Source organism: Lethenteron reissneri, chromosome 54 (genome assembly GCF_015708825.2).
Source record: "Lethenteron reissneri isolate LAM-NWPU_2019-01 chromosome 54, ASM1570882v1, whole genome shotgun sequence".
In the NCBI taxonomy this organism is placed as follows: domain Eukaryota; kingdom Metazoa; phylum Chordata; class Hyperoartia; order Petromyzontiformes; family Petromyzontidae; genus Lethenteron; species Lethenteron reissneri.
The window spans coordinates 10,382,248-10,410,084 of NC_083832.1; the positions used below are offsets into that span (position 1 = coordinate 10,382,248).

Here is a 27,837-nt window from a genome sequence, read left to right on the forward strand (position 1 = left end):
GGAATTACAGGATGAAAGTGAACCGGTTGATTTAATTGTTGAGCCAGGCTGGGCAAGGACATAATCCACGTTACACCCGGGCAACCAGAGAACACAGACCAGATATTTCTTGACTTATCACTATAACAACAGCATCACGAATTCAAACAAAGAGCAAATATGCAATTGAAATTATCCCAGGTGGCTTGGTGTGCAGGGTTTCACAGGCTCCCATCCTTGCAGCCCATCATGGTCCACTTTTCCATCGTTCACCAAATCTTCTCAATCATACTGCTATTAAAAAATAATTCACACATGCCTCGAGCTTCCTGGCTAGCTGCCCCAACAGTGATTCTGTAGTTAGTGTTTGCGAGCAAGTTCCCACCAAAACTAGCTGGGAATGTGTAGCAAATAAACGTTGATTGAACTTGAAACGGTGGGAGAAATATGGAAGACTTGATACGAATAGACAGCAAAGAGGTGGGAATGACGAATACAGAAGACTTCACGGTGCAGTTATAATTGCTCTCGCTTTTTAATTTGTGCTCCTAGTCATGTAAGTATTTCGCTAGAATGTTTTTTAATTCCTAAAGAATATTTTAAAAAACTCACAGTAAAGATTTTCTTGCCGTTTCATTATTACATAAATTAAGATACATTTTAGGGCTCGACGTACAGGAGGAGGATTGTGAGAAGAGCATGAACATGATGACAGCTGTCCCTTATTTCCGTTGCAGACAGACGGCTTCTCTACTCGTGATGTGTATATATATATATATAATCACGTGGTTACGAGCTGCATGCGCCTGGTGATTGTGAAATACGTGACAAGCCCACCAGTGGCTGTCATTTGGAGAGATGTCAAATTTCTTCTCCCGACTCTCATGTGAACAGTTAACCCACGACCGCACGCTCATATAACAAAAGAAATAGTATAAACTATTTTCATTTAACCAGGTGAGGCTCTCCTGAACTATAGAGCTCTATTTCAGAAGCAACCTAGCCAATGATAGCTCAACAAAGTGGCTTGTCATGTGGAAGTTTATAGCAGCCAAATACTCTAAACGTGTGTCGATTCTAAACGCGGAGGGAAAAACTGGAGAATCCGGAGAAAAATCTATGTGACCACAGGGAGAAAGACATGCAAAAACTCCAAAATCACACTACAGGCGTCGGGGTCGGGACTGAACTCACGACCTTCTACGTACCAGGCGAGGTAGTTGATATCTCGCCACTGTGACACGGGCTAACCCACGTGACATTTGTTCCTCATCGATGGCAAGAATGGAAATTTTTTTTGTGGTCTGTTGCTGTGCGTCACACTCGTACTATATTAGAAAAAAAGTTTTCTGGCTGGATGACCTGGGTGGATTCCTGTCTGGGCTGCGTGCCGTGCCCCCAGGTGCGCGTGCATGAGGGGGCATCGCCCGCGTCCCACAGTGTTGAACCGCGTCTCCCGTGGCATAGTTGGAGAAGGCCCTTCATCCCGCAGTGGATTGACACTTTGCTCTCAATTATTGTCGTATTATATTCGAAAAACTTTGGCTGGCTCGCTGCATGGGATTGATGGACCTCGTGTCCAAAGGGCGTGTGGTCCGCGAGTACTAAAATTAGTTGTCTACGCTCTCAGAGAATCGGGCGTCCAATCACGGGTGGAGAGCAATGTCTGGTCCACGCGCGTGTTGCACGGACCAATGGGACGAGCCGTGGGCACGCAGCAAGCCGAACGGAGCACTCCGATTGGCCGAGAAGATTTCCGTCCGCTCTACTGCACCGCTCCCCACAGGTCCTCGGGGAGGCGTGTGGTTGATGGTTATGCAACAGACTACAGATTGCCTCGCGCTCTGATAACGATGGGAAAATGTAATAAGCAAACAATGAAGGTGATCGTCTCGGGAATTTCCCTGTCTCTGCACACATTCTGAATTCAGTCCCTCTGTTTTCTTCATCATCATCATCATCCTGTTCAATTCAGCTCCGCCAGCCCCGTCATTTGAAAAAAATAAAAAGTCTCCGAACCATTTGTAAATATATCTGTGTGTGTGTGTATTTGCATTCGCGTATTCCAGCCGGCGTGGATCTCAGTGCTTGTAGAGATTGACTTGCACTCGGCTGGGGGTCGACTCAGCCTGCCATTGTCTCTCACATGTGTTGGTGAAATCGGTACCTCTTCTTCGTAGGAAGCCGATGAAAACGCATTATTTTTTTAGGACTGCTTTTGTGTTAGTTCGTTGTTGTCCCCCACCCACCCACCCCCCCACACTTACAATTAGCACAGTTGGCTACGTGCGGTGCGAAAGAAGTCCAACATGCATGCATGTGAAACAGTCCTCCGGATTGCAACCGACATCGGAAGCTCAGCAGGTTGTGAGCCTGGTCAGGGAACCGCCAGCACAACGCTGTTGAGCTATGTGCTGTGGAACTTCGTGCAAATAAATACATCAAGTGCTGTACTCTACTCCTACGCTGCACCCAGATATGCTCCTTCCCGCTCCTTCGCCAACCTGTGCCGAGCAGCGTGGTGAAGTATGGTCTAAACAACTCCCCCGTGAGTCGCACGGTGTGTGGGGAAGGGAGGCCCCCTCGCTCGGTGCTGGGTTAATGAAGGGCTGGACGTGCACATGTGGGAAGTCAAAAGTGTCAATTTCTGGGATTAACTGGCGGCCCAGCCTTAGAAATGTGTCAATTGCCACCACTCTGCACATGGAGATGAGTTTCGCCTCAATGCTATTTTAAACCTTGGAATTGTTTTTCAAATAAGAACGGATGATAGTAACAATAAACATTTAAAAAGATTACATTTTCCCCAGAGCAGGGCAACGCTGTGTTGGTTCCACCTGCGAGAGCTAAGCATCACAGTTCTTACTTTAGCCAGGTAAGGATTAAGATCCGTTGAGACAGCATCTCTTTATTAGAGGCGAAGGATTGGTTTTCCATGTGTTGCATGATTTAATGTCGTGTTCAAAATGATGATCAGTTTTACTTCCTGCGATGTTCAGTACACATGAAAATGATTCTGTTTGCATAAGACACGGATGTCTCTTGAACAGATACTGAATTAGAAAATGTATTAATCTTGGAAGATACACTATTTATATAAAACACATACATATGCAGGTTGCCTATGTAGCCATATAGACCAGTGGGAGCAAGTGCCTTAGCAGGCACCTCATCAAGACAAAAGTCCACATTAGAGTGGTGTGGCCAGCACCACGCCTGGCCACTTTTATCTCCTGGCTGCTGATGTTAGCACACTGCACCAGGTACCCATTTAAGGCCGAGTCAACCTCGGGGCTGCCTCGGACTGGTTCAGATATCACTCAAACTGATATTGGCATCAGCCAGGAATCAAACTCTGGGGACCACGCTTTGTAGCACTGTGCGCTATCCACCGTACCACCCTTCCCCAAATATTCTCAGGTTTTTTATTTAATTTTACTTTTATTAATTAAATTTTTTACCTACGTGACTTTACCACAAAAACCTAAGAATATGAATCCTTGCAGTCACGAAAGCTTCAAATCTTCCCGAAATACTTGCTGTGTAGCCATTAACAAAGTGCAGGGGTGCGTGCCGTTAGCGAGCACCTATCAAGGCCGGCACGGCGCGAGAGGTGTGGCTAACACCGTGCCCTGCTGGCTTTGTCCCACTGGTGCTAATGTCAACCTCGAGGAGGCCCAGCCAGGAGCCGTCCCGACATCGCTTGCCACCTACATTGGCCATGGCTGGGAATCGAACCCTGTGTCGCCAGGTTCATTCATGCATTCATTTGCTCTGTGATCACACACACACACGCGCACAAAATGTTGGAAATCTCTGCTACATTGGAGCCTTAATCTGGCACTGCAAATCAGGGGTAAGTAAATTAGGCTACATGCCGGGGGAGATGGGCAGGAAGGATAAGGAGCAAGCGGTTTACAACGTGCGCCTAATGAGAGGCTGGATTGAATTGTACAGTGCTCTTGTAAACACTAATTACGCCTTCTCTTCCCGCCCACCCAAACACCCACAGAGACTCCGACTCCATGCATCAGTTCTGCTGCGCAAAGCCAAGCGCTTCGGACGCCTTAAACAGGTGAACACACCCCCCCCCCCCCCCACTTTGCCCCCCGAATCCTCCGCCATCTGCCTCCCCTGCTCCTGTGACCTGTACGAACACCCCCTATCTGCCGCCAAGTGGCAGGGATGCCACCACGTCGCCCATGCCAGGCCAGGTGCACTTTGAGGCCACGTCTAGTGCCGAAGGCTCCGCTGACCGGGGAGGGTCACGGTGGGAGAGACCGACCCCGGCAGGTGTCACGGGTTGACCGACCGTGATGACTGGCAGATGCACCACCCGTGCCCTCCCCCCCCACTACTGTGACAAAACTCGCTGCGTTGTAGCCGCCAAGCGCCTGTGAAACCGCCGTTGCCACCGCCGGCAAACACGGAGAGCCACTGGCCGCCAATCGCTCCCTTAATTTCTGGCGATGTTTCGGCCGCACGTTCATCGGTGTGTGGGGGGGGGGGGGGGGGGGGGTGCCCCCAGGTGTGGGGGAGCAGCCGGGCCAGCTCTGCCTGCCTCTGCGTTGCCGCAGCGCTGCCGGAGCGCTGCTGGTAACGTTCCGCGTGCCGGAGCCGGACCTGTGCGCGGTTGCACGCGCACGCCTTTGATCTGGCGTTTTGGGGGGTGGAGGGGTGGAATAAAAAATCCTTTCGTGCTCATCTGACGAGAGACACCTCCATTCGCCGCTCCTTTCCAAAAGCTCGCCTCATTATCTTCCACAGAATTGTCCAGGGCCTCAGTTTGTGCAGTGCCCCCTCCCCCTTTCATTTGTGATCACACAGAATACATCCAATTCATGTCAAGGAAACGGCCTATTCACACACCATCTTGAGAGGGATTAACTACTTCCACTTTACCCCTACACTCATCATCATCATCATACCAACTACAAGGTCTACAAAGTGACCGGCTAGCCATCGCCCACGCACAGAGACGGAGTGCCGCTCGACTTTGGGTGGGTGTGTGGGGGGGGGGGGAGGCGGGAGGGGGACGACGACACGGTTTTTGGATGATGTCATTTGAACGAAAAATTTAATTTCCGCCTCCTGCAATTCGCAGCGTTCGTGAGCGTTATCACGAACGGAACGGCGTAGAAAACCACACGAGCAGGTGGCCGGGCTCAGTATCGGCGCAAATACCAATGCCCCCCCCTCCCCCAGCTGCCCGCTTACCCCCCCCCCCTACCCTGCACTTACTTCCTCTCGGGGTAAAACCATCAACGCCATCGCACATTCACTTCCCTGTTCCTTCGCGGCGGAAACTGCACCCCTCGGTGTTGCCGCTGCCACCGCGTCCACCCCCCCCCCCCCCCGTGGTAAACTCACTCGGCGACGCCGCTGCTGCTGCCACGTGCGCAAGCGGGGTGGAGGGGGGGCCTTTGTGAGCCGATGGGACGTTCAGGGAACTCCATTTACCGCTGGATCCTTGTTTCGCTCTGCACTTCTCGGTTGTCCTTCCCCACCCACCACTTGCATCCCACTGGGATTTTTGCACACAGCGTTGGTGTACGGTGTTTTTTTCTGCAATATTTTGCTGTCTTTTCTTGGATTTTCTGTTTGCACTTAGTCACATATTCACTTTAAGATGTTTTTTTTTCATGTTTTAGTTTTTTGTTTGTTGCGGTTGCATCCGATTCAAGAGCCGAATGGCTCACAGGGCTATACCTAATACCTGAACTTGAACTCCGATTTAGCGCGGTTGGCCATGTACGGTGCGAAAGAAGTTGAGCGTACTGTACATAGTGCATTGTGTCTCTCCTTGTCTGCACGAATCCCCGAAATGGCTCTCGGGACTCGACTGTTTTTTCAGCTCGAAGCGTGCGGTTGGAGCGTCTCGCCTCAATAAGCGGAATGTTGCAGTTTAAAACATTGGCTGGGGTTGTGGGGGTAGACTCTGCCCATCATCATCATTGGTGATGATCATCACTCCGTCCATCATCAATCATCATCCGTCTGAGGTTGATAATCTAAGTGCCATGTAGTGTGGAAATCGGCATTGAGATTGTCTGTGGCGTCTTCCCAGCGTGGAGTCGGTGAAGCAATTCCTGAATAGATTTTTTATTTATTCCTAAGCTCCCTGTACGTGCAATCTATACTCTTTGGTTCTTTCGGTAAAGTCACGTGGGTATAACATAATTTAAATTAACATGCAATATAATTGTGCGTATAAGAATTGAGCGATAGTGGCTATGACCACGCCGGTTGGTGGATTGCAGAATTGTCGTGAAACTCGTCCCATGGGTGTAGACGTTCCGATCATACCGTGGATTGCTAGGGTATGGGAGTAAAACAAGTGGATTCATCTCCATCTGTTTCCATTCGCACGGGGGATTGAGTGTTGCCCCCTCACGCGCGCACGTGAGTTTTCTCCAGGTTTCTCCCACATGCATAAAAACTCGTGGATTGATTGAAAAAATATATTATTGTTAAAATATTAAACGTGCAATTAGCACCAAGCACCTATCATTTGTGCATTGATTTAATAAATTAAGTCAATGTATCTTAATTATCCAGCAAGTGTTGGACATTCCTCATCTCTGTTATGGGCTTCGAGTCTGTAATGGCAGCAATTCCACATTCCTATGATGGGGAACAGAATTTCCAGAACATTGGCTTAAATTTCCAAATCAACTTTACGATTGATTATAATTATAGTGCTGCAGTGTTGCGTTTTAATAATTTATAATGCAGTGTGTACTGTACAGCAGTCCCTCTGTAAACTTCTTTAATCCGTTCCACGAAAACAACTGTGAAACGAAATAACTGTCAATCGAATATCGGAATTACATGCATCACGTAAACATTACCGTTAATCAACATTGTAACGTCAGTCGAAGCCATGGGGTCCTATGGGAGGCGAAACGCTCACTGAAAACCCGTTAATCGAGCTCACTGTTCACCGAGAGACTGCTGTAGATATGTTTTTGAAGGGAGGGGTGAAGATTTAGTTTCCATAACCGATAGGAAAACATGCAATTAGCACCAAGCACCTATGATTTGTGCAAATTAATTCTGAGCTTTCTCCTGCGGGGCATATTAATCGTAAGTGCGCACCTTCTGCGTCAGAGTGCACGTTAAAGAGATCCTGTTGCGTTATTCAAAAAAGGAAGGAGTGGGCCAATGTCTGCTGCCATCGCTGGGCAAATTTGCCAAATTAGGAACGTTAAATTATTTTGGGTAAAAATCACAAAGCAAACTATTACACTTAATAGGACCCTCCCTGGAAAATCCTTGGGGTTCAGTGAGGCCTTCCTGGGTAAGTAAATGTTATTTTGATGACAGTCGTATGAAATAAATAACGCCACACATTAGTCCTCTATTGCACCGCACTGCCGTTACAAATCCCACGAAGTTGAATTTTTTTGCTGCTTTAGACGGTGGCATGCGGTGTCTACCAACCCGCATCGTACAGAGAAACGCTCGCATGGATCTCAACTATCGGCCAGAAAGAATTAAAATAGACCCCACTTTCCACCCCTCATCCTGTCTTGCCCCCCCCCCTCCACCCCCCTCGCCCCGCCCGACCTCCCGTTATCCACTGCACCATGCCTGTCCTCAGATCTTGGGCTGGAGATTTCCTCCCGGCCGCCGACAAACCACACGGTGCGGTGTGGGCCTGGTCTGTGCCACGCTTTATCCAGCGGGGCCCTCACGTTGCGATTGTGCGCAGCCACGACTCCGGAGGTCGTGGTCTCACCTGAGCACGTGCTTGCGTCCGACCTCCTCCTCAAACACGCGGCCGTCAAGAATTGCGCTGCTTTATCACAGTGCGCGTGTGTGTGTGCGCACGTGTTGAGCCTCTTTCGCACCGTACGTAGCCAAGCGCTGCTAATCGGAGGTGCGGGGGAAGGACAACAAACTAAACTCGGAAAAAGAAGTCCGAGATAAATGGGGTTTCACTCTAGATTTCAAAGTGCATATCTCCAGCACCACTCGCATCAGCCCGGCTAGAAATTCCACGTCCCCATGACAGGGGTCCAGTTAATCCGTGGCACGAACATTTTATTTTTGTTCGCAAAGCGGTTCTGATTTTATAGACCTCGGATGGTAGCAGATGCTGATTGGGCTGAGTTGCCAACCCACTGGGATTTGAACTCGGACTAGATTGCGTATTGAGCGATCTAAGCACAGGACCACACAGCCACTTACGTACAAGCGAATCGTGGCTGGCGTGTCGGCATGGGTCTGCCAGATCTGAGTTTTTGAACTCATTAGGTGGCGATGACTAGATTGCGTCATACAGGCTCTCCTTGACGTACGCGATTGATGCATTCGTGGAAAAACACGCGTGTCTCAACATTGCGTTACGTCAAAAGCAATGTTCCCATAATAAATAATGGTAAAGGGGAGGGGGTTAGGGGATTTCGCTGCACTCGCAGACATAATCGCCTATATTATCCTCGCCTAAATCAACACAATACGTGTACACACAATATAATACTTTAAATGAAAAATAAAATAACGTGAAAACGAATATACTTTCTTTGAAATAAAAACGAAACTCAAGAAATACATTATTACTAGTAAGTAAATATACAAGGAAACTTGACAGCGTACGATCACAACAAGAGACGCGAGACAAAGGGAAGAGCGCCGCTGTACGGTAAAGCACGCGCTAGTTATCGTACCGCACTGGCTGCCGGCAACGCCGTTGGGTCGCGGTGCCAGGCTAGGGTGGCGTGCGTCGCGTCGCGGGTCACCTCATTCCGAAAAAGGGGTCTAAAATACAAAGCACGCCGCGTTATTCCAAAATGGCGCACGGCAAAGGCGCGTAAACCGAGGATTGCCAGTACTCGTAAACTGCGCCCCTCAAGAGTGCAAGCGCCCATTGGCAATTTACAACGGAGCCTGATTGCAGTTGCGTCTGAAGACGCTGCACAGAAACGCTGTGCGCGTGGTTGTGTTTTTTCTTTGGAAGAGAGAGAAAGAGAGAGAGCCAGACGGTTTTTCGCCAGTGGGGCAAAGTTAATGAAGAAGCCTTGAGCCGGGGCTTGAGCAGAGGCAGATAATGAGAATGGCACGGATGGCCACGGGCGTGTGATTTTTACACAACTGTGGGTGGAAGCATAAGTAGGCACATCGAGCTTCTAAAAAAAGAAAATGGCTGTTTACTTTGTTTTTAATGATGGATAATTGGGCTACATCTTTGCTGCATGAAAAGCCACGGAATATACAGTGGATGCACTCTCTAGCATTGCATTTTGGTAGTAAATGGCAGACAGAGGTGCTCGTCGTAGTTCATACAGACACACAATAGCCGTTCCACGTTATCCGTAGCCATCATTCTTAAAATACTTGTGCCGAAGCGTCGCATTTCGTTTTTCGTGGATGTTTTACGCGCGGCTAAAATCGTTTATCTTTTTCATTTTGCACTTGAGATTTTTTTTTTGTTTGCCGTTAATTATTGTCGGCCGTGATTTCTTAATGTAGCCCATGTATGGAAATCAACACCACTCGTCTACTTGAATATATTGCCGGGAGCAAATGGATGATTATATTCAATATTTTCTGTAAAAGCACAGGGCAAGGCCACATTTTCTCACCGTAATATTCCCTTAAGGGCCACGTACTTATTCTCTGCAACATCCGATGCCTTTTGTGTTGGCTTTGTTGCTGCTTCTCTGCTCACGAACCGCGGATCTCCCATGAAAAAAATAGCCGGGCCAATGCCTAAACAGGAATCATGCGTGTGCCGAAAAAAAAAAACTCGATTTAAACTTCTCTCTCGCTCTGTGGGCACGAGGGAGGAAATGACTGGTGGCTTATTTTATACTGAGAGCGTAGCAACTGGCAGTTAAAAATTGGGGGGGGGGGGGGGGGGGAGCATGTAGTTTCCTGTGGTGGGCGCAGCGTGCGTGCGTGCGTGGGGTTTCAGTCCAGAGAGCGGTGGCCCCTCCAGAACCACATCTTCTAAACCGTGCCCTCGCCCTCTGCGATGAATCCAAGGTCTGTATGAATTTTTATGGTTGGATCATAACGAATACGCGCTGTGCTGTGCCCCGTTCGCAGCACCGTGTGTGTCTTTGTGTGTGCGGGAGAGGCAGCCGTGGGTGGGTGCGGTGGTGTGCGTGCTGGGCTATTAACCCAGCCGGCTCGGTTCAATTCCTGGCTGTAGTCTGCGTCGGTGGCGAGTCAAATCTGAACCGCTCTTAGCCCTCTCGTCGCTTGACTAAGCCTTAAAATGAGGTAAGTGCATGCCGTACGCGTGTAAACACGACCCCTTTAGAGACCATGGTGGCCGGGCTTGTTCCTGATCCACTCCATGCAGTCGGCCGGTTCGATTCCGGACCACGACTAAGTTGAGCGACGAGTGATATGTGAACCAAATCTGGGCCGCCTCCAGTAGGTTGACTCAACCTTAAGATGAGCAAACGTTGTGGTGTACAAACATCAGCCCTCGGGAGGCAATGGAGTCCTGGTATCGTGCTGGCAATGTCATAGGCGTCTTGATCGCAGAACTCTGTCTGTGGTTATAGTGTATGCGATGTGGGGGGGGGGGGGGGGGTCTGCTTATTTGGTACATAGACGGTGCGTAGCAGTCAAGAGTCTTTGCTGTGCTTGTATTGGTCACGCAATAGGTGGTGAATGAGGAGTGTGACTCGTGGATTTTTTTGGTATGAAGCTCTCATTTAATCGCAAATTATATAATATATATTTATATTCGCTCAAAGCCACTCGACATAGTTTGAAAATACGGTGACGAAATGCAATGTTTTGGATGGCAGGGGCGTGCAAGGGTGAGGAATGAGTGACAGCGATAAAGGAGTACTTGGGGGAGGGAGGAGGATCGCGAAAGGTTGGGGGAGGGATGGGAAGGAGTGGAGGGGCGAGGGGAGGGAAGAGTAGGGGCAGTGGAGAAGCGAGCTCATGCTTCAAGAGAGGAATGGCAGGAGGATAAGGTGGTGGACTGATTTTTTTTCTGATATAGTATCAGTGGCAGGCTTCGGCCTGGGCGTAGCGGTTCTCATGAGACGTCGCCAGGCAACCCCGTCCTGCGTCCGACGCCATGGTTACGGTGCCTGAGATCGGCCTCAATCGCTCGGGGTCCAGGGTACAGCCTCGATCTGCCCCTGGGCTGCCTCCAATCCCAAGCAAGGCCATTTATGATAACACGCAGAGCTCGGCTGTGATCCGGCAACTTCACGTCATCCCGGGCGATGCCTCCGAAAGCACTAACTAACTAAACTTTTTGTGTTTTATCAGGTAAGGCCCCCACTGAGTTTTATAATATGTCAACGAAATGGATTCTCACATCAAAAGTATAGCAGCCAAATACTCTAAACGCATGTTTCTAAATGTGGAGGCGAAAAACCGCCTCCACATTTAGAAAAATCCACACGACCACAGGGAGAACACGCACACTCCAAATATACAGCAGCAGGCGTCGGGGTCGAGATCGAACCTTTAACTTCCTGTATACCAGGCGAGGAAGTTAACATCTCACCACTGCGGCACCCCAAGAGCGGGAGTCTACTGTCTCTTGTCTACTTGAGACACAGGCTGTCGTGATGCGCTTGCTGTTCAACAGCAGAGTTCGCCACATGTGAGAACGCTCGCTGAGGTTCAAGTTCAAGTTCATGTATTAGGTAGAGCCCTGTGAGCCATTCGGCTCTTGAATCGGGTGCAACCGCACGTCTCTGTTGCAAGCATTGCTGGTCAAAGGCGTCCAGTTTTTGTATTATGTTAGAAATAAGTTTTGCTGGCTGGGTGGAGGGAGCGATGGACAGACTGTCACGCCCAAAAGACGTGCGGACTGCTAGTGCGAATGAAGTTTTTTTTTTAATGACGTATTATTGCAGCTCTAAAAGTAATAAAAAAATGGAAAAAATGCGATTATAAAAGCATCTCGTTTGGTGCATGTGTGGTTTGCAACCTTCCAATTTATGATAAAAATCCAGATGGCATGTGTGATTCGTAAAATTTCAAAATTACAAACCACAATACTTTTTGACTTATAGCTTTCGTGATTACAGGAATTCATATTCTTTGGGTCTTTCGGTAAAGTCATGTAGATAGACCAATAAAATAATTGAAAATAAAGTTAATTAAAAATAATTAAAATATCACGACGTTTCGATCGCAACACAAGCAATTGTCATCAGGTGAAAAGCAATGACGATTGCTTGTATTGCGATCGAAACGTCGTCATATTTGTATAATATTTTATTTTATTGTTTATTATTTTATTATTCTACCTACATGACTTTACCGAAAGATCCAATGAACACAACACTTTATCGTGGCTGGTTTTTTATAATGAACTGGTGCATTGTAAGCCGCACGTCCACCAAACCGCAGAGTTCCCTTCTGCCAGCGGTGGTGTGAGCAAGGGAATTGCAGGGCTGAATGTGTGCTTGTGGGAAGCTGTAGCGTAGCGGTTAGTGCATTGTGCTACGAACCTGGCCACCCGAGTTCGATTCCCGCTCAGGGCCAAAATCAGTGACGATTATCTGAACCAGTCCTGGGCCTCCCCTAGGTCCACTCAGTCTCAAATGACTATCTTGTGCAATGTGTAAACATCGCCACTGGTGAGACAAAGACGGCCAGGCGTGGTGCTGGCCACCCACCTCGTCGTGTGCCGTTCTGGTGTTCATAGGTGCTCGCTAACAGCACTTGCCCCAACAGTCTGTTAGCGGCTATACGATCAATCACGGTAGTAATCGCCATCGTCATCACAGCTCCTCCGCCACGGCTATACCAAGCAACACGCGCTGTGCCACCACTCAATGGTGCTGTGAGTCGGCTGACACCTGCCACGTAAATGTGGAATTTCCGTCGGTGGCTCAGAGCCCCCCCCCCCCCCCCCCGCAAACAGTTATAATGAGCATAGTGGAATTGCCGCGCGAGCTTTGGGACTTAAACCCTTTAAAATAACGTGCACCCCGAAGCCATGAATCTTGCATTGTGTTCGCTAATTGCGTGTGAAATTTCCGCGACCGTGAAGCCTAATTAGCATGGGTGGTGGGATAAGTTTGGATTTAGAAGTCGTTTTTTTAAATTCATGAATATAAACGTTTCAGCAATACAAATGAAGTCGGTGGACTCTCGGTGGCATGAACGTTGGCGGAGTTATGTTTGATTGGAGGGGCCAGGGGCTCGGAGTTTTGGGGGGCCCTCTGTGCATTCACCTCCTTCCCTTGACTATTTCACTGCCACCCGTACTCAATGCCAAACTCTTCATTGCAATTCCCCTGTTAAATTTTTTTTAAATTTAAATTTGTCATGCGAGTCACGAAGATAAATCTAAGTTAACACGGACAAATAAGCACCATTAATCCCGGCGCATAACGGAAGCTCTTGCTTTAATGATCAGATTACCTATTGGATTTATCATAGTGCTTTCTAAATTGTGTATAAACTGATATAAAGCAGTCGATATATTTTATGGGGGTGGAGGGGGGCGGCTGGTGGGTGGAGGGCTCTCAAAATCCCAGGCCCTGTGCTGCTGCAGCACCGAAAGCCCCCTGCGTTAAACCGCGCGGTGGTGGCGGTGGCGGCGGTTACGCTCCACGTAATCCAGCGCTGTGGAGGCAGCAGCGAAGGGTGTAGATGTGCCGTGTACCCAGACTTGCCAGGAGAAGGTGGATTAATGCAATATGCCCCCTTCTTTATGGGATAGAGTGGTGTTCGCGCGCCCTTGCACGCGTGGGTTTTCTCCGGCCGTGGATAAACATCTGCATATATAGAGGACTACGGAGCTTGGGAAATTGTTGGTGCCAGCTCTCCACTGCATGACTTTTTTTATTATTTTATTATTCCCTTCTACGTGACTTTACCGAAAGAACCATGAATATAAAACATTATTACGATGACCCCCGGGTGAAAGGAATCCAATTCCCCCTCCCCTCTCTTCTTTGTGACCCAGCAACTGGGTCCCTCCAGGCCCTGAGCCCCCAGACCAGTTGCACCACCTGCGCACTCGTTGGCTACGGCCGCTGAGTTGCCCGAGGATCTTTGCCCCCTGACCTTGCTAATTGCAAGGCTGCATTTTCAGGAAATTGATATCGTACACAAATCCGAACGTGGACACAGCGTTCGTTAATTAGGTGACTTAATGCAGCCTTGGTGCAACACACCCGCACAGATGATCCAAAGAATCCACCCCCGCACCAACCCCCCCTTCCCCCCCCGTATAGCCTTAACAGACTGTGAGGGCAAGTGCTGTTAGCGAGCATTTATGAAAGCCGGCATAGCACACGAGGGGGTGGATGGTCAGCACCACGCCTGACAGCCCTGTCTCCCAAGTGGCGATGTTTACACACCGCACTAGATACTCATTTGAGGCTGAGTCAGCCTCGGCAAGGCCCAGGATCGGTTCAGATGATCGCCACCGGTTTTGGTGGCCGTGAGCGGGGAATCGTACTCGGATCGCCGGGTTCGTAGCGCGGCGCGCTAATCTCTGCGCCGCCGCTTCATGCACACACGACACACAAACCAGTACCGCACGGTTGTAATGAAGGGATTCGGGGAGGAAAAAATATATAATTGCATCTCCGTTTAGTTGATGGAGTTGTAATGTTGCCGTGTGATGATGTTTTGCTGTGGTCCCCGCCATGCGTAATAAACTCGGGGATGAATAATTTCCGTGGCGCAGGTATACCGACTGCCTCCTCTCATGGCAGGGGAAATAATTGAATGGAAAAATGACGAACTTAATGCCCACATTCTGGTGACAGATACACACACCTCTGTGTAATAATAAAATCCCACACGCGGCGCATATATAAATCGTGCACGCGCGTGCGTACACCTGTGCAGAAGAGTACTTGCGGTTGGGGATAATGAGATTCCTACCAGCTGGACATCTCTGGGGGGAGAATACCAAAAGAGGGGATCACAACATGCACCTGTGACTACATTTTTTTGAGTGGTGTATGATTATTATCATTATGCAACTGACAAAAAACCGGGACTTTTAATGTTTTGGGAAGATTTACAGATTTGCCAGTACAGCAGCTATCTCAAAGAGCGGGGACGATCCTTCGGAAAATTCTGGAGAGTTGACAGCGCTATACGTGGCCTTGATGAGCCAATGCTTCCAATTTTGTATTCACTAGAGGATGACCAATTTTGACTTTCTTATGGGGTGGTTACTCACTCAATTTGTCTCGGAGGAATAAAGGTACTGATTGCATCGCCGACTGGGATTTGAAATTGCAAGATTTGTAATGAAGTTCTAACCACGGTGACATCTGAGTGGGTTCTACTGCACCGTATATACAAATTAATTCGAGCTATTCTGAATACACCAATGGAGGAAGGCCAAAATGGTCATGGGTTCGAAGCGCAGCGCCCTAACCAAGGTGCCAACACTGCGACCCGTTACCGTGTACGTAGCATGTGATTAAATCATGAAGTTTAATGCAAAATTATGGTTGTGTATATTGCACCTTTTTAACACATAGGCTTTCCAACCAATATCATCCATAAATACAAGTTTTTTTGGGTTAGATCGCGTAAATATATAAATGTAAGGTTTGTCATGCAAAGCCACAACATTTGCATGTTGCTGCTTCGCTTTCCAACAAGAGGTCACAATTGGGTACCCGATACCCGTACCCTACCCGATACCCGGCTACCCGTACCTGGCCGGGTACGGGTACGGATACGGGTACCCGTTTGTGACCCTGGTGCGGCCGGGTACGGGTACGGGTAAGGAATCAAAACCCGTTTGCGACCTCTGCTTCCAACACACCGGTGTGCTGTACTAGTAATGAATTGGCATGATCTGTTTACCTGACAAACCTTACTAATTGGCTGTGTCGGGTGGTGGCGGGTTAAACGACACATATCTACGCGATAAAACCCAAAAAACCTGTATTACGGAATATATTGCACCTATTCGTATGTTTCATATACTATACCGTATACTCTATGTGCAGTGCATTAAATGTATTAATTGGTGCAAATGGACACTGAAAACTATTGCAATGTTTTGCAAAAAAAATCTATGAGGAAAGTTTCCAAAACCAACTTCCTTTTTCCACTGAAAAGGGAACCTCTGTTGCATGCACTGCGCCTTGCTTCAGCTCTGAAGCCTACAACAGGCCCTAGGTTAGGCCTCACCCCATTTCCTAATCTACCGTCACTTCCCGGTTCTTATTGAAATAGCCTCGGTGGCAGTTATAAAATTAAAACCAATCTTAGATCGTTGTGATCGGGCAAACATCGCTGCTGTGAGTAGCAACCGTGCTGTTGTTAATATCCTGGTGTGGCTGGGGTTTAGATGGCTTTAGCTTGAGTGTCGTGTGGGTGTTTGGGCAAGGTTGCCAGCACATGATCGGTTTGTGCCTAGGAAATCTACACAAAACAGATCTTAGTGCCTGGTGTGAAAACGGCAGCCTTTGTGGTACAGTCTGGACTTTTTATTTTTTTGCGATGGCAATGTTGACCATAACCAAACGAAATATGGAGATATTTCTTATAAATAATTATTGCATGTACATACACGATTGATTATTCATAAGTTTAATGTTTAATGGTGTCGTCAGTGAGTTCATTTGATAACATTAAACTTAAATTATTCTAGCAGCTTGTCAAAGCCAAAAGTGATTTCCTCGCTCAGGCGAGCATTGAGCGGTGCTCGTTTTACGTTTACAGCCCTGAGCCAGTGATACAATTCCACATTCTTATGGCGGTGGTTCAGTCTCTCCATAAGACAACGACGACTGTTGACTAACCCTGCAGTGGTCCTCATCAACTCTGGATTTGAAATTAATAAGCCAAAGTGTAAAAATTCAAAGGGTCTATCCTGCATAAGTGAGGTGTAAGGGAAAGTTTTCATTGCTGTTGTTGGTGTTTGGAGCCAGTGGTGATCATTCCACATTTCTATGGCAGTGTCCAGTGACACAATTGAGGCGGTAGACGTTTGATATCCACAAAGCAGGATGTAGTGCATATTATCGACCCAAAGCAGTTGACGACTGGGTGGATTTTCAAATGATATTTTCATCGTGACCTTCCGATTTGTGAGTCGTCTGATCGGTGTAAAATCGTAAATCTTCACAATTCATCATTTGCCTTCCTTTTTGGAATCCACAGCACTAGCCCGGACTCGGAATTCGCCAGTGGAAATGCCACGGACGCCTGTCCCGAGGATCCGATCGAGTTCCCCGGCGAGGCTCCGTCGAGCCTCCACCCATTGTCGACCGATCTGCAGTCTGCCGCCCCTAAGACGACGACGTCCGACCGCTGCCCCCGGACGGTCACATCACACCTCGCCTGCCCCTTCACCCTGACCCCCAAATCAACCTCGTCGAACACTTCTTCATCATCGTCGTCATCGTCGTCGTCCTCATCCACGCCCTCCTCGACGTTTTTTGCGCTGTCGCCCGCGACGTCGTACCGCCTGGTGGAACCGGAGCACCGCCCCGCGGGAACGCAGCGGCGCCTCAGCCTGCAGCAGCCAAGGAGGCCGCTGTGGTTCGACGAGCCGGGGGTCAGCGGGGTTACCGTGCGACGCAAACACTCGCTCGCGGGCATCCCCTACGAGCTGTCGATGGACCTCCAGGCCAAGCAGGTAAGCCGGCTCTGCCTCTCGAACTATCTCAAGTAGAGGCTGTTACTCCAAGAGTGGTGTGAGTAAGATTGCAAGGCTGCACCATCTCATTGGCAAAGAGAGGCGTTAGTTTTTTTGACGGAAGCCAAAACCCCACTCTCCCCCCTTAAAAGAAGTCAAAGTGCTTTCTCCACTCTGATTTTGGCCAGTGCTCGTGCCTCCCGTTTGCAACCCCTAAGCCAGTCGTAGAAAGTCCACATTCTAATGGCAAGGATGAATATATAACCTGCAGAGAGAACTCCTGTTCATTTCCCACAAAGTGTTACTCATATTTAGTGAGCTGGGATTGATGAAGGCTTGAGCTGACCCCCAACTGTTGAAAGAGTTTTGACGTTTGTTACAGATGTATCTTTGTGAACACCTTAGTTTGTTGGCCTTCCCCTGCACGTTCGATTAGAACGGTTGGCTACATACGGTGTGAAAGATGTTAACTCCCCTGCCTGATATGATGCTCTCTCTCTCTCCATCTCTCCCCATCTCTCCATCTCTCTCCATGATGCTCTCATCTCTCTCCATCTCTCCCCATCTCTCCATCTCTCTCCATCTCTGCGCTGCCTCCGTTCCGGTGCCTTCGTCTGGCTCCAACGCCACAGACCGAGGTGCTGGAGAGACGCTACGGGGGATACGCGGAGAGCCGGCGCGCCGCTCGCACTATCCAGGCCGCCTTCCGGCAGCACCAGATGCGCAAGCAGTTCGAGCGAATCCGCATGTCGTCGAAGGGGGGCGGCAGCTCAAGCACCCCCTCCCCATCCCCCACGGCTCGCACAGCCAATCAGCGCGGTGCCCGCGACACTCCCGGTGGTGGTGGCGGTGGTGGTGGCGGTGGTGCAGCGGAAGGTGGTGGCGGAGACGCGGCTGATATTGGAGGTGGCGGCGGTGGTGGCGGTGGTATTGATTTTGGCGCTGACAGTGGCAGAGGTGGCGGTAGTGGCGATGTAGGTGGTGCTGATGGTAGTGGCAATGACTGCAACAGTGGAGATTGTGGTGACAACGACAAAGGTGGTGGTGGTGTAGATGGTGATGGTGACCATCACGCTACGACTGTTCCAGCTGAATCAAGGACATCGCCTGCAGCTGTGGAAGATCTCTGCTTAGATCAAAATTCCCTGCATTCCAATGAACATGCGAGCAGCAAAGATTTGCAAAACCTCGATGGAACAGTTTTGAAAGGCAAGGACATCATCGAGGCTCCCGTCAACAGGCCAGGTGATGTCTGCCACGCCAGCGTCGTCAGTAACTTGAAAACAGATGAACGGAGCGGCAATCACGTGGAAGGCAATGATCATGACGACGACGACGACGACGATGACACGGAAGGTGACAGAGGAGAGAGCAATGGAGTGGCAGACTCCTTCATCAAGGTGACCCTGTTTATCGATGAGGACACGCTGGTCCCACCGGGCCGCGACGAGGTTTGCGTGACCCGTCCCGACGATGGACCGGAGAGCAGCGATGGGTTGCAAGCGAGCGAGGAGCAGTGCATCATCGGAGGAAGCTGTGCGATTCCCAGTGACAAGCCGGAGCCCTCCATGAACGTTGTGGATCAGAGGAACCGCGAGCGCCGCACTCCGAAAACGAGCAGCAGGGATTTCGGCGTTGTCACGGACAAAGTGCCGATGCACTGCCTGCTAAGCCGCGAAGGAGAGGAGTTGTTGGCGGCGGTGAAGGAAGTTGACGAGACCGCCGCGGGCGATGCCGACAAAGTTACGGAAGCTGAAAAACCGGCAGATCGAGCGGGTGAAAGGGATGACAACGCGGGCAGCGGAACGACGCAGGAATGTAACGCCCGGCAATGTGTCGCCGTGAACCAGGGCCTTTACAATGGCAAGTCGCCGCGTGGGAACATCCAAGACTTCACCGGCGTCAACGGGAGCGACGGAGGCAATGACGACGAGGGAGATGACGGAGACGATGGCGACGGCGAGGATGATGACGGTGACCTGTGCGCAGAGGGCAACACGGGCTCGTCGGCCGTGCGGCGAGATGACGAAGAGGAGGGGAGCACGTGTCGAACCGAGGAGGGCTCCTCGCTGTGTTCGTCGGTGGCTACGGCACCGGCGACGACGACGACGGGAGGAGGAGGAGGAGGTATGGCGGTCGTGGACCAGGGAGTGGAGTCGCTGGATTTCCTGGACGAGGTGGAGACGATACCGCGGGACGGGGGCCTCCAGGGGTGGGACACAAGCAGCGTCGCGGCGCAGCGCAAGCGTCAATACCGCGTGGGCCTCAACCTCTTCAACAAGTGGGTGCCGCAGTGACGAGATGTTAACTACCTCGCCTGGTATACAGGACGTGTCCTGGGTTCGATCCCGACACTGACGATGCCTGATATATTTGGGGTTTGCATGTTCTGCCCGTGGTCGCTTGGATTTTTCTCTGTGTCCTCCGGTTTCCCCCTCCACATGTAGAAACACGCGTTCAAGAGTATTTGGCTGCTCTAAATTCCCACGTGAATCAGCCACTTCGTTGAGCTCTAAATTGTGGCCAGGTTACTTTGATAAATAACTATATGGCTCAGTGGGCCTTACACCTGATAAAGTAAGAAATGGTCACACCGTTCCCAGAATGTAGAGCGTGCTAAAAATAGAATAAAGAATGAAGTTCTTGAATCGAATTGTTGCCCAGGTTCTTTCGGTAAAGTCGATCGATGGGCTTGTAATAGGATATACCAAATGCGACGATAATAAGATGAGTGCTTGCCTTCATGCGAGAGGAAATCGGAGTTGTCTGGGAATAAAACGCGTGTACACAAAGGGGCTGAACACTCCAAAGCTCCACACAGATTGGTTCAGTCGTCATCTCCTGGGCATTCTGCAACTCACTTGGTATTTCCAGGGAGTGTCTCGTCCAAGTAACTAACCAGACAAAACCCTTCGCGTCTTCAGAGTTGATTCGATCGTGGAAGGTATTTTGCGTACGCAGCTAAACAAACTTGAACCGCTTCGTAGGCCTCGCTCGATACTGGACGCTACACCATAGGAATGTGGAATTTCCACCATGTTGCATATTGCAACGGGTGTGTTTATAGCGGCGGCGGGAAGATGGGTCATGTTTAATATCTAGATCGAGAATCATGTCACGAGATGCAATGTTGTGTATCTGTGTGTTTTGTGTAAGATGTGTGTTTCGTGCTGTGTATCTGTGTTTTGTGTAAGATGTGTGTTTCGTGCTGTGTATCTGTGTGTTTTGTGTAAGATGTGTGTTTCGTGCTGTGTATCTGTGTGTTTTGTGTAAGATGTGTTTTGTGTTGTGTATCTGTTTGTTTTGTGTAAGATGTATGTTTCGTGCTGTGTATCTGCGTGTGAGTCAGGAATTCGTTCCTTGGTGCATCTTGGTGTTTTGTCACCCAAAACATGGTGCTGGCACTCCCCGCACATATTCAAAGTTTCTCCTGTTCAGCATGCATTCTGCAGTCTGCCCCCCTCCCATCCACACCACCCCCAAAAATCTTTCATACCCCCCCTGGGGCGTTGCGCGACCCATGGCTCACGCTAGAGTTTGTTTTCACGCTTTTCAGAATTTAGGCGTTGGCCGGAAATTCCTCTTCGTTTGTGGGTGCGGGGGGGGGGGGGAATAGTTCACCATCGTTAGCTGGTTCCGTAGCACCACCCTATAACCCCACCCTGACTCCACTCAATCATCAACCCCGGACCCATTTCACAATCGCAGAACGAGAAGTGGAGGAACGGGGGCGATGTGCGTTTTTGCACGGAAGCATGCCGCGACGATGTTTTTGCCACATGCGTAACTGGTCTGATGTTGTTCTCGAAAAGAACAATTTTGCCAAAAAGTTCCACTTCGAATCAGAATATAATATTCACGCCGGAGGAATCCGATGAGCTTCACGCAGCTCTTCGTCAGACAGATGTCCGGTAGTTTCTCCTGATGTCCAGTCGTCGAGTGATGGACGATGCAACTCCAAAACAAGTTGACGGTGAGGGGCATCCTCCCCTTTGCAATTTGGCACGGACTGGCAGTGGCATTGAGGAGCTGTCGTGGCGTTTGGACGTATTTGGCGGCACACCGGTGAAGCGGTATAAAAAACGAAAGCCGAAAATCTTGCGGGGTCCATCAAAATCAGTTCCCGTCATGTCAGAGCAGTCGGAAGACGAATGTTTACATGAGCAGCTGAACACGGAAGCTTCAGTCTTTTGCCGTATAGCAGCACCCAGCCTGGTGGCAGTTGGTTGGCTCCGTGTTCCAAAGGGGCAGATTTGGCTCATGCCCGACACTGGGTCGGACGGTTCCTCGATTCAAAGGGACCCACATCTACGATCAATGTTGCCATTCTTTTTTAGCAAGTCTCAGTTAGACTGAATAAAACCTTGGAATAATATCAAACTTGGCAACAGTCAAGTTCAGACTGATAAACAGATTTGCTGATTCACCTTTTCATATCATGGAAACCTTTCTTTTTTGCCAATTTCAAAGTATCAAAACATAACAATATGTTTTACCCTTTCTGGCAACAAAACAGGCGTTAAGATGTTCTAACACCAAATAGATACATTTTGCGAGGAATCAAGTTCACATTAACCACACCTACTTGTGGTGAACATGCAACCCAACGTGCATTGTCTGTGAAACTGATTGGCCCACAACAGAGACATCCTTCTTCATGGGCTCGTCTCACCAGTGTCAGGGGGGGGGTCCCTTGGCTAGAATGCAGCAAGGCATTGGGATGGTTGAAATTATGAGATGTGATGCTACTCGCTACAGTAATTTTGCTGTGGCTGTTCCACCTGATGACGGAAGCTTGTGTTGCCTCCGAAACGTCGTGATTTAATTTAGTTATTTTCATTTTATTATTTTTTTTTCTTTCCACCTGCGTGACTTTACCGAAAGAACCAAAGAGTATAGATCCTTGCAGTCACGAAAACTTCAAATCTAGAAGATGTGATGCTCTTTGACCTGCCGAGGAATTGAAATGCCCTGTGCACACAAATCTTTCAGTCCACGTCCCCACTTGCAATGCCAAGCTACTAGCAGGAAGTTAAACATTTCCATGGTGGTGGGAGCCAGTTTTTCCTTGGGACTGTGTCGTTGATATCCCAAAAATGTAATCGGCCTCAGAGGGATGATGATTATGACGGTGACGACTATGATGATGACGACTATGATGATGATGATGGGCTGAGTCACCCTCTGACTGGGATTTAAACTGGCGACATTCCGATTGTGAGTCAAGCCCTATAACCACAACATCACCCGGTCAGATGAAGAAACGTGTGGTCTAATTCTGTGCCAAAATGTGCTTTTGGCTAACCATCGCGCTTTCAAACGCGCTTCTGTGGCCGTCTGGAATGCTCTTCCTTCCGATATTAGGAAGCCACTGAAGACATATACTTTACAATCTAGATTTGAAAAGTAATTTGTTTATAACTTTTTTTACGTGGTTTTATTTGTTATCCTTCTTCCGCACCTCCAATTATGCCGGTTTGGCTACGTACATCCACGGCATTCTACATAAATGACACTGGCACGTTCGAGTTGCTCAGACTGCGTGTTTCTCGCGCTGGGCTCGAGTTCCAAATCCTGTTTGGGGAAAGAACTCAGGCCTTCAGAATCAATTTACCTTCTCTATCCAGGGATAATAACACGAGTACCACTTTGCGGGCAAGTGTGAAGCACTTTCCAAATGGCAAGACGAGTCAATTGCCATTCTTAAAATTATTATTGAATCCATCTGTGCGGAGCCTGGAGTTGTGTGTACCCCTTTGTATGCCGTGGCTTTTTTTTTGTCCTTCAAGCCCCCACACACCTGACAATGGAATTGGCCTAACATCCCAAAGCAAGAACCTCCTGACAAACATTATTGTGACTCGGTGAGGCCTTTCCTAGGTGAAGCGCATCATTTACAACCATACTGTTTGCAATATTGTTGTACAGGGAAATTGAGTTTCCAGGTCCATACAGCGTACAGCCGTTTCAAAACGGGCAACAACATTTTTGTTGTCTATTTGTTTTTGTTTCTCCTTTGTGATGGGGCTTTGTAGGATGAACGTTGAGACTTATAAGGGGCACGGGGTGACCCATAAGGTCTGAATTGGTCTGTAATAAGGTGGGCACTGATAAGGGGTTGACAGGTATGTTATTATTATTACTATGATAAGTAATTACAATTAAGCGACTTAAAGTCATTTAATACGGTTTTATAAATGAATATTGTATTACTAAATTTTTTATAATTGACTGTGAAAGGATTAGGGTTAAACAACTCGTTAAATATTTCATTTGGCTTTCTTATTGAAATGCAAATATTAAAATGGAGATATTGAATTCTTGCTTTTTGAGAGTTAAATATTTTTTTAATCGTTTCTATTAACAGGCTGCGATGGTTAATTAAAAACGTAATTGAGAGGCAATGAATGCTTAACAACTTGTAACTAATTTTTTAATGTCCTTAAACACATGAAATCATCCCCAACACATCTTAATGAACCGTGGGTTTACATTATTGACATGGTATTGTTGTTTTCATTCAGAAGTGGACTTCATTTTTTTAGCAGGTTCAATAAATACACACATTTTTTTAACATTGCAATTTGCTCCACTATACTTTTCCGGACCTTTTTATTTGTGTATTATCAGCAAGTGCTGTACAGAAAAGCTAAAAACATGGAAAGAACAACTTCAAATTGACTGGCACAAACAAACAGAACAGGTAGTAGTCATCCTCCTGCCATGAGCTCAGAGACAATATTACTCGACAATACACCACCTTCTCACGTCCGTAGCTCCGGATAAATTCAGTGACTTAACCGAATCGTTATTGGCGACCGAACTACGGCCAACAGATGCGTTGCGTGGTTACTTGAGATCTCGGTTTAGCAATGCCCGAGGCCTCGGCCCGTTTCCCAGTTTCTCAATGTTGCCTCATTGTCTAGCCACAGTCGATTACGATCCTGTGGAGCCATCCACCCACACATTCACCTACCCACCCACCCACCTCTTAAAAGTTGCATCTCTGTGAGCAAAAACAAAAACCGCATTGCTTCGTTTTCGAAGTGCCACTCACGAATGGAGGGGAAACGTGCGACCTGCACTACGGCAACAACAACAACAACTGCGCTCATCAGGGAGTGCAAAGCAGCCAAGAATAAGCGTGATCGTCCCCGCGGCAAATTGGTTCGTTCAAGGAAACGGAAAAGATAGCATCGTTAAACGACCCTAGGTCCATTAAATGTTCCTTTCTGGGTATACATGTAAATATATTCTCTTGGCCCCCTCCTCCCCGGAGGAATGATGCTAATTCGTGGCACAGCGTTGTGTGTTTACTTAAAGGCAGAAAAAAACACAACTTTGGTTTATTTTTGCAGTTCATTGCCACCAATTAATGAGCTGATGTGAAAAACAAAGCATCGGCTGTTGGGCAGAATAGGATTGCACGCCATGCTTTCCGTTCATTATTCTTGTTATTAGTTTTCTGTTGCGATGCTTGGTATCTGCCAGAAAGCCTCGCCGATTCTCAAGCCTCGTTTTTCACGAGGGTCCTGCCAAGTTTTCGAAAGTAAGGGGGTGGCAGCGTTTGCTGCTGCTGCTGTGTAATTCCAATTAGAAAAATATGAAGGTAATCGCTCACCCGCGGGATGTTTGGTTTGTATAATTTGCATTGCACGTTTCATTTTCCCGCGGCAGAAGACCGGAGGAGAACATACAAACTCGACACGGAAAGGTCGGGACCCCCCCCCCCTCGCAGACCCTTGTTAGCACGACGCAGAAGAGTTACCACTGCGCACCGCATTGCTGTCCGGTTAAGGCACAGCGTTGTAGGATGCTATCTCAGTCGGTGACCGGGTGGGGGCTAGAGCGAATGGGCCCCACACTCAATCCATTGCAGGGGGGGGCGGGTGGGGGCTTTTTTGCAAAACTGTACGCGACCGGCTCCCCCCCCACCCCCCCCCTACGGAAACCACATGGGGGGCGGGCGGGGGGGGTTGGTGTGATAAACACGCCGCTCGCCCGGGCCGGCGATCGTTGTCGCGAGCGAGGTGGAGGGTGGTGGGGGTGGCAAAAACATTTCTCGAGCCCTTCCCTCGGGCCGAAGAGGCAATTCGGCAGCCAGGCTGGGAAACAAACGATAATACGGCGCACAAGAACAAGGGGTCATCCCAGCGTGGCTTCTGTGTTCACCGACGATATCGCCTTTCTTGTGCGCATTCACCGTTCAAGAATCTGCTGTCTCGTAACAAGGATGAGGCCGCTGTGCAGTTGCCTTTGTTGGCCTTCTGCTGACTAAATTAATGCCACAATCTCGCCTCTTTTGAGCTCGTGGCTGTGAAAAGGCTGTGTACAGAAAATGCACCACAATTGTGATGTTCTCTTCACATGCAAAGCATTCTTTAGATTCCTGTTATGTTTTTGCTGTTTGAATTGTGTTTTTGCATGCATATTGTGTGGTTTATGCACCCAGGAGGCTCGGCGATAGACTGAGTGCCTCTCAATCAGAATTCTTCGGTGTTTTCGGTAAAGTCACGTAGGTAAAACATCAAAATTAATAAAATAATAAAATAAAAATAAAGATCACGACGTTTCGGAGGCAACACAAGTCTCCGTCATCAGGTGGGACAGTCACAGCCAGATCAGCTGCATCAAGTGAGGCAATGATTCAAGATGTAATCCCTTAAAAGCGAGTTGAGGGGGGAGGAGAGGGGGGGGGGGCTCATCAGAATGTGGTAGCCAATGAATGGAAAGTATCGGGAGAGAAGGGCCAACAAAAGGGGGTGGGCGACGGCGTGGAAGCTATTGTGCGCAAGCGACACACTGCTGCCCACGCCAACGCATTGGACAGAGAGGGGGGAGGGGGGAGGTCTGATACACATGAGAAAAGAAAGAAAATGCGTATGTTTATACCAATGCTGGCTGAACAATGAAGAGATTACTGTTAAACACTGGGGATGTTAACACTCGGTAAAGTAAAGTAAACTAGTGCCTGTCAGATAAGATGGTCAAAAAAGTGTAATTAAGTCTTTTTTGCGTGGTTAATAACATCTTTCCAATGATTACTAAGTTTGTACCCATCATCACGGTTGAAATTATGTCTGTGTTTGTATATTTGTATGGCTTCGTGTACAAACCTTTGATGGTAGCCAGGAGGTTTGCAGAGAATCAGAAGTTTTCACGAGTTCACATCCTGTCCGAGGCTTGACTCTCCCATCATTTCTCCGGGATCGCTCAAACGCTCTTCCGATATTATGAAGCCACTGAAGCTATGCACTTTTAAACGCAGATTAAATACTCGTTTCTTTCGAACCTCATTTTGTGTTTAGCTTGTTGTCCTTCACCCGCACCTCCGATTAGCACAGTTGGCTACTAACGATGCGAAAGACATTCAAAAAGAAAGAGGCTCAACGTACATTGTAGCGTGCGCGAATAACGGCACGCTGTGGACAAATACGAAAGTGTGCATGTCGGGCCTTCATAACTGCTCGCTTCACCGCACTTGCCCCGGACAGTCTGCGTAGGCCACATGGGTGACGCTTTCCATTTGTGTGCACCAGGAAGCCTGAGAAGGGCCTCGCATTCCTCGTGTCACGGGGCTTCGTGGGCGCCACTGCGTCGGCGGCCGCTCACTTCCTGCTGCAGCGCAAGGGCCTCAGTCGCCAGATGATCGGCGAGTTCCTGGGCAACCGGCAGCGGCCGTTCAACCGCGACGTCCTCGAGTGAGTGCCGCCGCACGCGGAAAACCAGGCCGGCCGTAACCGCGGGTTGGTTACAACCCCTCCCTCCCCCGCTTCCACCTCGTAGCCGGAGGTGCTCGGAGGAAAATCTGCAAAGCAGCTGGAGTCAAAAGTTCTGAAGTGTCTTCCTGTTTGAAAGGGCGCGGGGTTGGCGATCGTTTTTCCATCGAAGGCTCGGAGCCGACGGTGTAAGTCAAATTTCGAGGGTACGATAAGATAAGGCTTGGAGCAATGGCCGACTGCACTGTTGAAACCTGTCTTACCTGAGGTTGGCTAGTGTGCTCCGCTCTATGAACCCCCCACGACCCAAGTTCGATTCCCGCTAATGGCTAACACCGGTGACGATTATCTGAACTAATCCTGGGCATCTCCTTGGTCGTACCTGGTGCGGTGTGTAAACATCGTCACTTGGGAGACAAAGGTCGTCTGGCGTGGTGTTGGCCACCTACCCCCTCGTGCACCGTGACGGCCTCAATAGATGCCACTCGCCAACAGCTCTTGCCCCAAAAGTCTTTTGTCGCTGTAAGGGGGATCTTCGTCTGTGCGTGTTTGTATATGTTATTGCTAAAATTTCTA

At 48.9% G+C, this 27,837-nt stretch overlaps 1 protein-coding gene across 4 annotated transcripts in view; it reads left to right on the forward strand.

Moving 5' to 3' along the window:
* LOC133356393 (IQ motif and SEC7 domain-containing protein 3-like) overlaps positions 1–27,837 on the forward strand; it is a 75,139-nt gene that overhangs the window by 27,249 nt on the left and 20,053 nt on the right. For 2 of the 4 annotated variants that reach the window (XM_061573896.1, XM_061573897.1), the window contains exons 3-6: positions 3,992–4,054; positions 17,065–17,542; positions 18,175–19,823; positions 27,082–27,243. In XM_061573896.1, the coding sequence (XP_061429880.1) occupies positions 3,992–4,054; positions 17,065–17,542; positions 18,175–19,823; positions 27,082–27,243 (2,352 nt within the window). Of the gene's footprint in view, positions 1–3,991; positions 4,055–9,856; positions 9,970–10,087; positions 10,210–17,064; positions 17,543–18,174; positions 19,824–27,081; positions 27,244–27,837 lie in introns of those variants that run through there. The other 2 variants (XM_061573898.1, XM_061573900.1) reach the window with 2 other exon arrangements.